General features: G+C 64.8%; 1 protein-coding gene and 1 long non-coding RNA gene across 4 annotated transcripts; both read right to left on the bottom strand.

The window, feature by feature from the left end:
• Nucleotides 1-323: 323 nt before the first annotated feature.
• Nucleotides 324-1,021, bottom strand: LOC149125873 (uncharacterized). Its single transcript, XR_016234983.1, has 2 exons — nucleotides 810-1,021; nucleotides 324-621 (listed from the first exon to the last, which is right to left on the bottom strand). It is a non-coding gene; the product is annotated as an uncharacterized LOC149125873 (long non-coding RNA).
• A 1,149-nt stretch (nucleotides 1,022-2,170) lies between these two features.
• Nucleotides 2,171-8,050, bottom strand: IBA57 (iron-sulfur cluster assembly factor IBA57). Of its 3 annotated transcripts, none has more exons than XM_008252670.5 (3): nucleotides 7,614-8,050; nucleotides 2,970-3,310; nucleotides 2,171-2,892 (listed from the first exon to the last, which is right to left on the bottom strand). In XM_008252670.5, the coding sequence occupies exons 1-3, from the start codon at nucleotides 7,952-7,954 to the stop codon at nucleotides 2,501-2,503; spliced, it is 1,074 nt and encodes a 357-aa protein (XP_008250892.4). In that variant the 5' UTR covers nucleotides 7,955-8,050; the 3' UTR covers nucleotides 2,171-2,500. The 3 variants fall into 3 exon arrangements, with proteins under 3 accessions (XP_008250892.4, XP_051696042.1, XP_089190814.1); XM_051840082.3 differs by lacking the exon at nucleotides 7,614-8,050 and adding an exon at nucleotides 6,958-7,419; XM_089334688.1 differs by lacking the exon at nucleotides 7,614-8,050 and adding an exon at nucleotides 3,592-3,690.
• Between the last annotated feature and the right edge of the window lie 4,839 nt (nucleotides 8,051-12,889).

The raw sequence follows: 12,889 nt of genomic DNA, 5'->3' as shown, positions 1-12,889 counted from the left end.
AAGGCAGAGTTACAGAGAAACAGAAGCAGAGAGAGAGAGAGAGAGAGACAGAGAGACAGAGAGAGAATATCTTCCATCTGCTGATTCTAGATGGCCGAAATGGCCGTAACTGAGCCGATCCAAAGCCAGGAGCTTCTTCCCGGTCTCTCACATGGGTGCAGGGGCACAAGGACTTGGGTCATCTTCTACTGCTTTCCCAGGCCACAGCAGAGAGCTGGATCGGAAATGGAACAGATGGGACTTGAAACGGTGCCCATGTGGGATGCCACCACTGCAGGCAGTGGCCTTACCCGGTGAACCACAGCGCCGGCCCCTCACATCACTTTTGACAATAACAACTGTATGTGTTCATCGTGGTACCCACCACCTCTCGTACCTCTTTGTTGCTGCTGTGAAAACACCCCACCTCTCCTCTTGGGGGGACAGGCACTTCCATCAGAGTGCCCGGCTTGACACCAGCTCCAGCTTCCTGCTCACAGAGGCAGCAGGGATGGTTCCAGCACCTGGGTCCCCGCCACCTACCTGGGCCACCCAGATGGAGTTCCAGGCTCGGGCTTCAGCCTGGGCCTGCCCCGACTGTTGCGGGCACTTGGGGAGTGAGCCGGCAGACAGGAGAGCTCTCTGCTTTCCAAGTAGAAACAAAGGTACACGTGAACAGTTTAAAAACTCTCTCCTCCCCTGAAACACGGGACACAGCGCTGCTGCTGCCCCTCCCTTGCAGGTCCCAACACCGCAGCTCTCCCCACGGTGGTGGCTTTTACCTGCCCACACCCCAGCCCCTCACAGCTGCCGCTCTGCACTCCACTCACATTCCACGTCCTCACGTGGCTCCTCCAGACGTGGTCAACGCTTTCACCTTGTGCCGTGTCTGACACCAGGAGTCACAGGGGGCTCCTGGCGTGGTGCCGCATGGGTGCTCGTGTCCTCGGCCTGCACGTCACGTATGCACATCTTTCCAGAACTTTCTGGCAGGGGAGAGGCAGCCTCTCCACGGGCGATTCTCACACAGAAGCAAAGGCCCAGCTGGGACACTGTGTGCTGTGCGAACCAGCTCAGGCCACTCCCCCGCCTGGCCTGGCCGAGCAGAGCCAGGCCAGCTGCCCAGCAGCCACCCTAAGCTGCTCGCCTGCCCCACGTGCCTTTCCCCAAAGGAATCCTCCACAGGCCCCTTCCCTGATGCCCCCACACCCTCAGGACCTGCGTCTGCTCGTGGCTGCACCTGCCCGGCAGGTCCCTGGAGAGCAGAGAGCAGATGCTTTTTCCTTTTATTAAATCACGACCCTGCATCTGAGAACTTCACACCTTTCCCAAGAAAACATCATGCAAAGCACACGTGCACACTGCACTCTGGGAACCCGCACCCGGTTTCTCCCAGATCTGGATCTGTGACGTTCTGTGCCCCTCATAGTCACACACACAGACAATGGAGACCGTGCAAGCCGGGGCTGCCTGCCGGCACCCGTCACTTCCATGAAAACTGAGCTGGTCTGTCCAAAATCAAGGCGCTTTCCTGGTGCCGCCCTTCCTTCTGTCGAACACTGCAATGGAGTGCAGCAGGAGCACGGTCTGCACCTGCCGAGCCCTGAGGACGCGCAGGGACACACGGCAGCTGAAGTCATTCTGCTTAAAATAAGCAGCCTCGGTGCCTTCCTTCCCGGCTCATGTCCCCTCCCCAAGCTGGACACTGGACACCCCCTCAGGAGGTCCCCATCCTCGCCAAGGGCCACGTCCCTCCCTCACGGCAGCTGCTGGAACAGCTGGAAGCTCAGCACAGCCCTCATCCCAGAGGCAGGGGGTGCCAGTGGCCCCCCACTCGGCCCTGGCTGCAACCCCGATCAGCTGTCTCCACGTGGCTTCAAGAGCAGCGGCCAGCAGGCTGGAAGTGGCAGTGACACCTGCTTAAGCAGCAGTGAATGCCGGCCAGGGCCCCCTCTGCACAGCTCAGTAGGCAGCACAGCCACCCAGCAGGGGTCAGGGCCCTCCAGCTGTTGACCCGCCCACGGAGTGTCTGCCTCACACTCCCTCCCCCAGTCCAAACCCCCACCCTCAGCAAATGACAACTTCAGTCCAGAGTCCACTTCCCAACACTACCCCGTCCCCTCCATGCCCCTGTACTGCAGACGTGCAGTCCCAGCCTCCTGCCCCACAAAGCAGCACAGCTCCCGACAGCTGCAGGCCACACTTTAATGTTCACTCTGGGCCGCCACGTGGGACACCCACCGACACAGCACACCAGTGGAAGGAAGGCCGCCTTCCCCACCTGGCCCCTGCCCTGGCCCCCAGGATCCCTGTCCCAGAAGACGCAGGTGCATGGGGGCGCAGCCCGCGGCCCCAGGGGGACAGCGCACATCCCTCTGCATGGCGGCACCTGTGCACGACCCCCACAGCCCGAGTCCTACCCAGAGCGCCCCCCAGGCTGGGTGATGCCACATGTGGGCTCCCGGGGCAGGGCTGGTGTCCCGCAGGGAGCTGAGATCCAGGTCCCCCGCAGGGGCGACGCTTACTTGAGGGCCACAGGCCACCAGTCCGGCACTGACGCGGTCAGGGCTACCTCCTGGCTCTCAGAGGTGCGGACGCGGAGGGGCCCCTTGATCCGCTCCGACCACAGCAGGGCCAGCCCCACGTCCTCCAGGCCAGCCCTGAACTTGCCGGCTGCCTGCCCGGAAGCAGTCAGCACAGAAGCACCGGGTCTGAGGCCGCCAGCAGGGAGCGGGCCCGCCAGCCGCACGGGGAAGAGGCGCTTGCGGACCACGCCCGTGTGGTGCGTGCGCGCCGTCAGCTCCTGGCCCACGTAGCAGCCCTTTGCGAAGCTGACGCCGTTCATGAAGGCCAGGTTGGACTCCAGAGGAAGGGCCAGCCCTGGGGGCAGGTCGCGGATGCCCTCGGGGACACCTGCAGGAAGCAGAACACGCAGAGGTGAGCGCAGCCCGCGCGGCCAGGCCCCGTCCACAGCTCGCCACCCGCTCTACCTTGCAGGTAGCGGTGCCGGTGATAATCCCGGAGGGCCCCGAGGTGGCCACCGCTGAGCATCACGGCCGGGGTCTCGTCGTGGGCGAGGAGCCGCCACCCCATGCGCACAGTCCGGGGGTCTCGGGTGAGGATGGTGGAGGCCTCGGCGGCGGTGCTAGGCAGCAGCGCCGCGCTAGCCTGGGGAGTGCTGGGAAGCACCGCCCACACACGCAGGTCCGCACACGGCTCCACGATGACTTTCCGCCGGACCCTGTGCCGCGCCAGATGCTCCCGCAGCGGGCCCAGCACGGAGCTGTCACACTCCAGGAGGAAGCCAGGTGTCGCCTCGCGCTCAGGGAGCCTGCGGGGACAAAGTTGGGTCGTGGGCGGTGCGCAAGGGCCGCACGCGTCCTGAGCAAGTGCGCCCAGACACCGCCCTGCGCCACCGCATTGCGGCCTAGGGACAGACACGTGTCCGTGCCCTGGACCGCAGGCAGCCTGCGCCTCGAGGCCTCGGCTCCAACGCTGAGCAGTAGCTGCAGACAAACGCGCCATCAGGAGAGCTCGAACACAGCCGCCCTCCAGTCAAACCGCACACTAGGGTGCCAGCCAGAGGCTGAGCCCAGCTGCCCAAGGCTGCACCTGTGGGTCTACAGAGGCAGAACTGAACAGTGTGGGCCCCGGGGCGTTCTGCCTCTGAGACGCATCCACTTTGTGCAAACAGACTCCACCTCAGACACTGCCCAAGCAGCTGCTGAGCCCAGGACAAAAATGACAGGCAGCAGTTGGGCAGTGGGCAGTGCCTGGGTGGAGCAGAGAGCTGGCCCACACTCCATGTGAGGCGAGAGGCATAAACAGCCAGGACTGGCCTCTTCCAGTCTCTGGAAGGTTCTGGCAGGAGGCAGCTGAGAGGCCAGCAGGTGCAGGAGGCTTGGTGAAGCCATACCCTACTGGTGTCCACTGCCTAAGGCATGTCCCAAAATACTATCAGAGCCCTAGAACTAAGTGGACAGCCCACCTCAGGGACCCCGGGCTGGCACCACTGGAACGGCCACAGCCACAGAGGGGCAGGCAGCACTCAGCTGCGTGGACACATCCTGCATGCAGACCCCAGCACAGTGGATGGGGCAAGGACTAGCAGCCCAGCAGGAGCAGAGAGGATGCCCAGGAGAGCAGAGCCCACAAGCAGGGGCCCCAGCCCTTCCCCAGAACAGCTGTGGCTGCTGACCCAGACCCACCCACAGGGCAGCCCCAGGTGGGAGCTGCACAGGTAAAGTTCCACACTTCTCAGAGCCAGAGGCCACGGTCTCAGAAGGCAGAGCGGGATGTGGCGGTTCACAGGGTGACAACCACAGCATGTGCCAGGGACAGGCCCAGCACACGGCTCTCGGGGGCAGGGTAAACACACCGCGGTTGCCAGGGAGACCCAGCATGGGGTCCCTGTGCAGGCAAGGACACAGAACACCGCACCCGCATGGCCGGCGGGTCTCCCAGAACCAGCACGGAGCCGTGCCGCATAACCACACCCATCATCTCCCCGTGCCTGTGCACAAATGTCCAAGGCAGCCAACTGCGTCCATAGCAGCCAGAAAGTGGACACATGAGCCATGCATACCGTGTGAAGAGTGCTGCTCGGGACGGGGTCTTTAGTTTTAAGGGTATCAGGATGGAGAACACCGGTGGCTTTAGAAGGAGAGAGGCAGGCGCCCACATCCCACACTGGAGCGCCTGGTTCTCGTCCCAGCTGCTCGGCGCACACAGGGGACCTCGGGGACAAGGACACGGACACAGAGGGGACCTCGGGGACAAGGACACGGACACAGAGGGGACCTCAGGGGACGAGGACACAGTCACAGAGGGGACCTCAGGGGACGAGGACACAGTCACACAGGGGACCTCAGGGAAGAGGACACGGTCACACAGAGGGGACCTCGGGGAAGAGGACACGGTCACAGAGGGGACCTCGGGGAAGAGGACACGGTCACACAGGGGACCTCAGGGAAGAGGAAACGGTTACAGAGGGGACCTCAGGGGCGAGGACATGGTCACAGAGGGGACCTCAGGGAAGAGGACATGGTCACACAGAGGGGACCTCGGGGACGAGGACACGGACACAGAGGGGACCTCAGGGGACGAGGACACAGTCACAGAGGGGACCTCGGGGAAGAGGACATGGTCACAGAGGGGACCTCAGGGGACGAGGACACGGTCACACAGAGGGGACCTCGGGGACAAGGACACGGACACAGAGGGGACCTCGGGGAAGAGGACACGGTCACAGAGGGGACCTCAGGGAAGAGGACACGGTCACACAGAGGGGACCTCGGGGATGAGGACACGGTCACACAGGGGACCTCGGGGATGAGGACACGGTCACACAGGGGACCTCAGGGGATGAGGACACGGTAAGAGAGGGGACCTCAGGGGACGAGGACACGGTCACAGAGGGGACCTCAGGGGATGAGGACACGGTAAGAGAGGGGACCTCGGGGACGAGGACACGGTCACACAGGGGACCTCGGGGACAAGGACACGGACACACAGAGGGGACCTCAGGGGACAAGGACACGGTCACAGAGGGGACCTCAGGGGACGAGGACACAGTCACACAGAGGGGACCTCGGGGAAGAGGACACGGTCACACAGGGGACCTCAGGGACGAGGACACGGTCACACAGGGGACCTCGGGGGAAGAGGACATGGTCACACAGAGGGGACCTCAGGGGACGAGGACACGGTCACACAGAGGGGACCTCGGGGACGAGGACACGGTCACACAGGGGACCTCAGGGACGAGGACACGGTCACAGAGGGGACCTCGGGGACAAGGACACGGACACAGAGGGGACCTCAGGGAAGAGGACACGGTCACACAGGGGACCTCAGGGGACAAGGACACGGTCACACAGGGGACCTCGGGGACGAGGACACGGTCACACAGGGGACCTCAGGGGACAAGGACACGGTAAGAGAGGGGACCTCGGGGACGAGGACACGGTCACACAGGGGACCTCAGGGGTGAGGATGGTCACACAGGCTGGGAAGGCACGGGTCAAGGATGCTTCGTGCACTGCACCTGTCAGAACGCCTGAAGCCCAGAACAGAGACAGGAGCTCAGGCGGACCGTGGTGGTAAGGAGATGGTGCAGCTCCCCCCAGAGCTGAGCAGACTCTACCGGGAGGATCCGGCATCCACACTCAGTGCTCACCAAAGGAGGCGAGAGCCTGTGCCCACCAAAGCCTGCTTCCTTCTACTCGTCAAGGCATGGCAGCAAGCCCACATCCTAGATGAACCCACAACGCGGTATCAACCAGAGCCAGGAAGGGAGGAGGGGCCTCCCGGAACCACAGGGGAGGGGGGTACACAGGGGACTGTCCGCTGCAGCCGCTCTGTCCAAGCCCCAGAGGGATCCTCGGGCGAGCTGTGGACTCTGGCGACAGCGGTGGTCAGTGTGGTCTGTCAATTTTTCCTGAAGGCTTATTTATTTCAAAGGCAGAGTGACAGAGACACACACGCACTGCCAGAACACTGTGGAACTCCACGCTATGCCGGCCCGCGGCCACCACACCCCAGGGTCTCCCTGGCGAAGACTCAGTTCATCTGTTAAGATTTATTTATTTCAAAGGCAGAGTGACAGAGGGAGAAGCAAAGACACAGAGAGGGAGCGATCCACCTTCCACCTGCTGCCTCACCCCCAAATGGCTCCAAGGCTGGGGAGCCTGCAGCTCCATCCAGGTCCCCCACGCTGGGGGCAGGGGTCCACACACTCGGGCCAGTTGCCTCAGCAGTGGGGACTCGAACCGGGCCCACAGGGGATGCTGGTGTCAGACGCCCGGAGATCCGGGTTAAATCAGAGGCTGGCTCAGCGGGAGGCCGCTGCCCTCGGCAGGAGGCCCGGTCAGAGAACCCAAGGATCAAACACCAGGCCCTCTGGCTGTACCCAACCTGCCCGGACTCGACGGCGGACACAGAGGGGCCCTGGGGCCGCGACCCCACCGTGCCACTCACCCAGTGACAGAGACAGAGGCTGCCTGCCCGGCACCAGGGCGCGCCGAAGTCCCAGGGCCGCCTACAGCTCGCGGCCGGGCCTGTCCGCACCGCCACACCGCAACGACCGCCACCTGACGCGGTGCCGGGCGAGCCAGGAGCAGCAGAAGGGAATTAAGGCGGGAGCGCGCACGCGAGGCCGGGCCCGCGGACGCGCCGACGGGCAGCGCTGACCGCGTCCCCGCCGGCCAGGGGCCGGGCTCCTTCTCCACAGAGCCCGCGTCCGCCCCGGGTGCCCTCGCCCTGGCCTCGCCCGCCGGGTGCCCAACCCGCCCCGCGTCTATCCCGGGTGCTCCGCTCCCCTCCGCCGCCCGGCCCGCGTCCGCCCAGGCTCCTCTCCCCGGCCCGCATCCGTCGGTGCTCCGCTCCCCTCCGCCGCCCGGCCCGCGTCCGCCCAGGCTCCTCTCCCCGGCCCGCGTCCGTCGGTGCTCCGCTCCCCTCCGCCGCCCGGCCCGCGTCCGCGTCCGCCCAGGCTCCTCTCCCCGGCCCGCTCCGCCCGGCGCTTCGCTCCCCTCCCCGGCCCGCGTCCGCGTCCACGTCCGCCCAGTCTTCTCCGAGGCCCGCGTCCGCCCGGAGATCCTCTCCCCGCCCCGCCACTCGCGCAGCCCTGCGCTCACCCGTACACGATGACGTCATAGAGCGTCCGGCCCTGCACGTTCAGGAAGTGGGCGTAGACCGAGCGCACCCGAGGCGGGGTCACGCCGTCCGCGGGTCCCGGGAGCGGCAGCTCATTGGTCAGCAGTCCCAGCAGAAAGGGCGCCGCGTCCGGGCCGCGCACGCGCAGCAGGGCGCGCTCCTCCAACGGGAAGCAGGCCCAAGCCGTGCTGCCCGCAGAGCCGCAGCTGGGCCGATCAGAGCCGTGAACCAAGGGGCGCCTGGACACCACATGGAGCGTCCAGCGCCAGGCCGGGCAGCCGCGTCCCGGAGCGACGCCGCGAAGCAGCGCTGCAGCCGCCATTTTGGGCAAGAGTGAGGCGGCGAGCCGCCGGGGCGCCACAGCGACCCCTGGCGGCGGCCGCCAGCGGGAGACGCGTGCGTGGGGGGGCGGGGCGGATGGGCGGAGCCCGAGGGACACGGTCTCGGGCTGTCGGTCAGCACGCTTGTCCCGCCCCACTCCACCCGGACGTCGCGGCTACTGCGGGGCGGTGTGTGGACGCAGCGACCGCTTTCGTTGTTAAGTACACGTACACGTGAATGTGTCCCCGGACCGCGTCCTGCGTTTCTTAGCGTGGTGAAATGCCTGCAGCTTAGGGTGCGTGGCGGGTCGGCCGTGCGGCGTCACCGTCCGCATCGTGCGTGTCCGGAGCGTGCTCGTCCTCCCGTGCTGAGGCTCTGCTCCAGTGAGAAGCCCACTCCGGGCGCCTCGGCCGCGGCCACCGCTCCAGGGCAGGTGACCCGGCCTCGGGCAGGCAGTTCGGACCGCTTGTGTGCGTGGCTCCGCAGGGTCAGTGTCCCAGGCCGGGGACCCGGGGTGTCTGCTGGGGTAAGTTGGGGGGGGGCAGAGACCCGGAGCAAAGCAGGCTCGGATGACACGCGGTCCTCTAGCAGGTGCGCCCCGGAGGTCACGGGCAGGTGTTGCGCGGCTGTGCAGGTGCAGGCTGTGGGAGGCGTTTAGGGTGCAATGCGGTCATGAGGGAGGGTCCCCACTCTGACGTCCGTGGCTGCATAACCAGAGAGGGTCACCCTCCCTGAGCTCACCTGGGTCACCAGTTCACGTTTTTGCTGGATTACAGGGACAGCAGCTGCAGGTGGCAGGACCCTCCATCCCCAACTTCCGCTGACGGTAGCCCCTGAGGCCCCGTGCCCCGAGCACCTGCCAGGTGGACCCCTGTTGGCAGAACTTGGCGCACATGGCCGGGTCTCGTGCACCCCACTGCGCTGGCTCAGGTGGTGTCCCGGTGCTCCTGTGGAGGCCACACCTCCCAGGCCCCTGCTCTCTGAAGCTCTCTGCCCGTGGCCAGAGCTGCGGGCGGCTAGAGTCCCAAGGGGCTCTCCTGCCAAGACGCTGAGCTGCGGGGATCGCAGCCAGAACGGGAGAGGGCTAGCAAAACCAAGTCGGAGGCAGGTTGTCAGGTTTTCCTGCCCCCCCCCGACGTGGGTGGGCTCCCCGCCCCGCAGCCGGACCGCACCGCCATCGCCATCGTCTCTGGTCCTCCTGTCCAGCTCAGCTCCCCAAGCCCGCCCCCCTCCCTGTGCCAGGCGCAGCCCCCGCGCTCTCCCTGGGCTTCTGCCCAGGCTCCTTTCGCATCCTGGAGCAGCCCTCGGGCAGGGGAGCACTTGCCCAGTCCACAGATCGTCCCAGAGGGCACGGGCGGGGTTCAGAGGCCAGGCCGAGGGGTGGGGGCAGTGCAGGGCCGAGCTCCTCAGCCTCCAGGTACCTGTGCGTGGTCAGCTCTGGACGATCGGGGACCCTGTGCTCACCCAGCTGCCTAACCCAGGCCGGCTGCCAGTGTGCGGGGTGGGGCCTGGCCGCCTGAGGCTCTGGCCTGCCTTGAGGAGGTGTTAAATGCCAGAAACCGGCCAGCGCTGTGGCTCACTAGGCTAATCCTCTGCCTTGCGGCGCCGGCACACCGGGTTCTCAGTCCCGGTCGGGGCGCCGGATTCTGTCCCGGTTGCCCCTCTTCCAGGCCAGCTCTCTGCTGTGGCCCGGGAGTGCAGTGGAGGATGGCCCAAGTGCTTGGGCCCTGCACCCCATGGGAGACCAGGATAAGCACCTGGCTCCTGCCATTGGATCAGCGCGGTGCGCGGGCCGCAGCACGCCGGCCGCAGCACGCTGGCCGCAGCGGCCATTGGAGGGTGAACCAACGACAAAGGAAAACCTTTCTCTCTGTCTCTCTCACTGTCCACTCTGCCTGTCAAAAAAAATAATAAAAAAAAATGCCAGAAACCACAGATGCAGGTGGAAAAACCCAGTGCATCACAGGATCCCAGGGTCCGTAGGTGGGAGGTTCTGCCTCCGCTGGCCCAACAGGACCCTTGCTGGAGTCCAGCCAGCATCAGACCTCAAGGGTCAGGACTGGGGGCTCCTGCCATAACTGGGTGGTCCACGAACAAGGGGAATGTCCAGGAGCTCTTGGCACAGCTGAGCGGAAGGCAGATCCAGGAGGCGCTGGCCACGCAGGAGTCTCACCAGGGGCCCGAGTGTGTGGCCCCTGCTGTGGCCAGACACCCCCCCACACCCCTGGCCTGGGCATCTGAGGCCCCTCTGGTGTCAGCCCCCGGCTTCCCGACTGGCAGGCGTGTGGAACACGGCCCATGCCTGGCTACTGCTGGCCACCCTTCCGGCTGGTCCTCCCTATACCTCCCTGGCAGTCACAGTGGGGACCCACGGAAGCTGGGCCACACTGCACCAGCCTCAGCCAGCAGAGGAACTGACTTCCCACCTGGTGCGTGCCTGCCTGACCCAAGCCAGATTAAACTTCCCGAGCTGCCCAGCACTCCCCCACTATGCTCTGGTCGGCTGCTTCCTGTTTCATTCTCCTTCTCTGGGAAGGAGGAGGACTTGCCCCCCATCCCGGGGTGTCTGAGCCCCTATCCACCCAGGCTTCTGTGGAGGAGTGGCTGTGAGCCGGTGAGGAGATGGGCCCTGGCCCAGGGGAGCCCTGCTCCCAGCTCTGAGACAGACGGGACAGTTGGGAGGTAGGGCCCACAATCAACTCCTCGTCTGTGGCCACAGCGGGCAGGTGGGAAACCACAGCACCCCCAGTGCCGGGTCAAGGGTCACAGAGCTCCCCAGTGCCGGCTCGGGGGTCACAGAACTCCCCAGTGTTAGGTCGGGGGTCACAGAGCCCCCAGTGCTGGTGTTGGTCAGCAGCAGGTGTGGCCTCTGGGAGGAGACAGGAGGAGCTTCAGGGCTGTCCAGGTGATCAGGTTCTCCATGGAGGAAGGACCGGTGGACACTGGCAGTTGCTGCCCCCTGTCCTGTTGAGGAGATGTGACAACTTGTCCCCATGGTCAACTGCCCACAAGTGTATCCAGGACCATAAAACCCCCCAGCCACAAGTGTATCCGGGACTACAGAACCCCCTAGCCACAAGTGTATCGGGGACCACAGACCCCCAAGCCCTGAGGCGCTCCCCCGAGTCCTCGCTGGGCCCCAGTCCTCCCTCGGAAGCGGTAACGCCCCAGGCCGCAGAAGCTGCTCTCTGGAGGTGAGGCCTTGGAAGGTGTCTTGGTGAAATGAGGGCTCTAGTGTGAGCCCTGCTGCAGGACAGCTGCCAAGCAGGCTCATGGGGCAGAGCCGCAAAGCACTGTCCAGGGTCTAATGAGAGCCCAGCAGACGCAGGCAAGCGAGGTGGCTGAGCTTAGTGGGGAGGGTACGCCTGACAGCCGGGCACGCAGGGCTCCCAGGGGAATGGGCCCCAGGTCTTCCCACTGTTTTTCCCCCCTCCTCCTGGATGCAGGATGTGCCGGGGATGGGGTGGTGAAATACTGCCCAGTGGTAGGCACTGGGCAGAGATGGGTTCTCCCTGGGAAGGCTGGGACCACCTATAGAGTTACTGAGGTGTGGGCAGGACTTGCTGTGTAAAATACTGCCAGCAGCTGGGATGGGGCCAGGCCGATGCCAGGAGCCTGGAACTCCATCCTAGTCTCCCACATGGATGGCAGAGGCCCGAGCACTCAGGCCACCTTCTGTGGCTTTCCCGGGTGCATTAGCAAAGAACTGGATGGGAAATGATGCAGCCGGTGCTTCGATACGGGCAGCAGCTTCACCTGCTGCACCACAACGCAAGCCCCAACAGGTGCTTTCCTCACGGGCTCCAGAGAAACAACCTGTAGAACACGGCACCTGTGTGTACCTGCCATTAACCTGCCTATCAACAAAGACTGAGGTTCCCCACAAAAAAGGCTGCGGACAGCCTGGGCGGTCACTTGGCTGGCCCATGGGTGTCCAGATACCTGGTCAGTTCTACAGCTGACACAGACCTCCTGCAAAAGTGCTCGGGGCCCTGACACGAGTCCTGCACGTCCTGTGCACCCACCGACACCAGGTCCCTTGGCTCAGCAGGCTCGGGAAGGCACTGGCCCTGGTCAGGTGGGCAGATCCCACCTAATCAGGTGAAGGCCTGCATGGTAGGAAAAGGTGGAGGAAGCAGAAGCTGGGCTGAGCCGGGCACCAGGACCCTGCCTCCCCAACAGGGCCCCAGCCACATGCAGTGGCAGAGCCCCCAGCACAGCCCGAGCCGGGACGCACCTTCTCGTGGGCCATCCCTCTGACACCGGGGTAGGCACGCTGGGGTGGGGGTTTGCTCTTCCTCTCTAAGCTCCATTCCCAGCATCACCAGCCACACCTTCCTATGGGTGTGGCTCACTGGGGCCCTGGTCACCTGGGGGCAGAACTCAGCCTGCAGACTGCATCTTGTCGCTCCCCGTCTTCGTGGAGGAACGACACAGGACCCTGCGTTGTTCTTTCGTCTGCTCGGCCCTCCCCGGGTTTGCTGCTGGTTCTTCCCGGGTTGGCTACCGTCCCTTCCACCTCCGTGGAAGGGCGGTTCCCCCTAGCCACTTTCCCCACTTCCGCGGGGGAGCGGCACACCGCTGGCCGGCTCTCTCGGGGGCTGCACAGGTGTTCCTCTTAGATGTTCCTGGTGCATGTTGTCTCTCTCCTCCTTTATAGTCCTCTTCCACCAATCCCAACTCTGCTACCCACACGCCGAGTACGCTGCTCTCCTCCAATCAGGAGCAGGTCCTACAGTTCATTGGTTGAACTGGAGGCAGCTGTGTAGAAGCTGTTTCTCCCTTCTCAGCGCCATATTGTGGGAAAGCAGATGCATAGAATAAGTCTTAATTTCAGTAACTTAGTCTAGTCCGAGTTGCTCCCCACAGCATCTGACGAGGCTGAGCTCAGCCCAGGCGTGGCTGGGGTGCCCAAGAGAGGCCCCCAGGGCTGCTG

The sequence above is a fragment of the Oryctolagus cuniculus genome, chromosome 6, assembly GCF_051225735.1.
Source record: "Oryctolagus cuniculus isolate XC-2025 breed Fujian yellow rabbit chromosome 6, ASM5122573v1, whole genome shotgun sequence".
NCBI classification, from domain to species: Eukaryota; Metazoa; Chordata; class Mammalia; order Lagomorpha; family Leporidae; genus Oryctolagus; species Oryctolagus cuniculus.
This window is presented reverse-complemented; position numbering and strand designations above follow the sequence as displayed.

Excerpts from the sequence above, each read along its gene's own strand:
- IBA57 (XM_008252670.5), bottom strand. The coding sequence starts at position 7,954 with ATGGCGGCTGCAGCGCTGCTTCGCGGCGTCGCTCCGGGACGCGGCTGC. Across the intron at positions 3,311-7,613 it reads TATGACGTCATCGTGTACGG|GCTCCCTGAGCGCGAGGCGA; the intron begins GTGAGCGCAGGG and ends TTGTCCCCGCAG. Across the intron at positions 2,893-2,969 it reads CCGGCACCGCTACCTGCAAG|GTGTCCCCGAGGGCATCCGC; the intron begins GTAGAGCGGGTG and ends TGCTTCCTGCAG.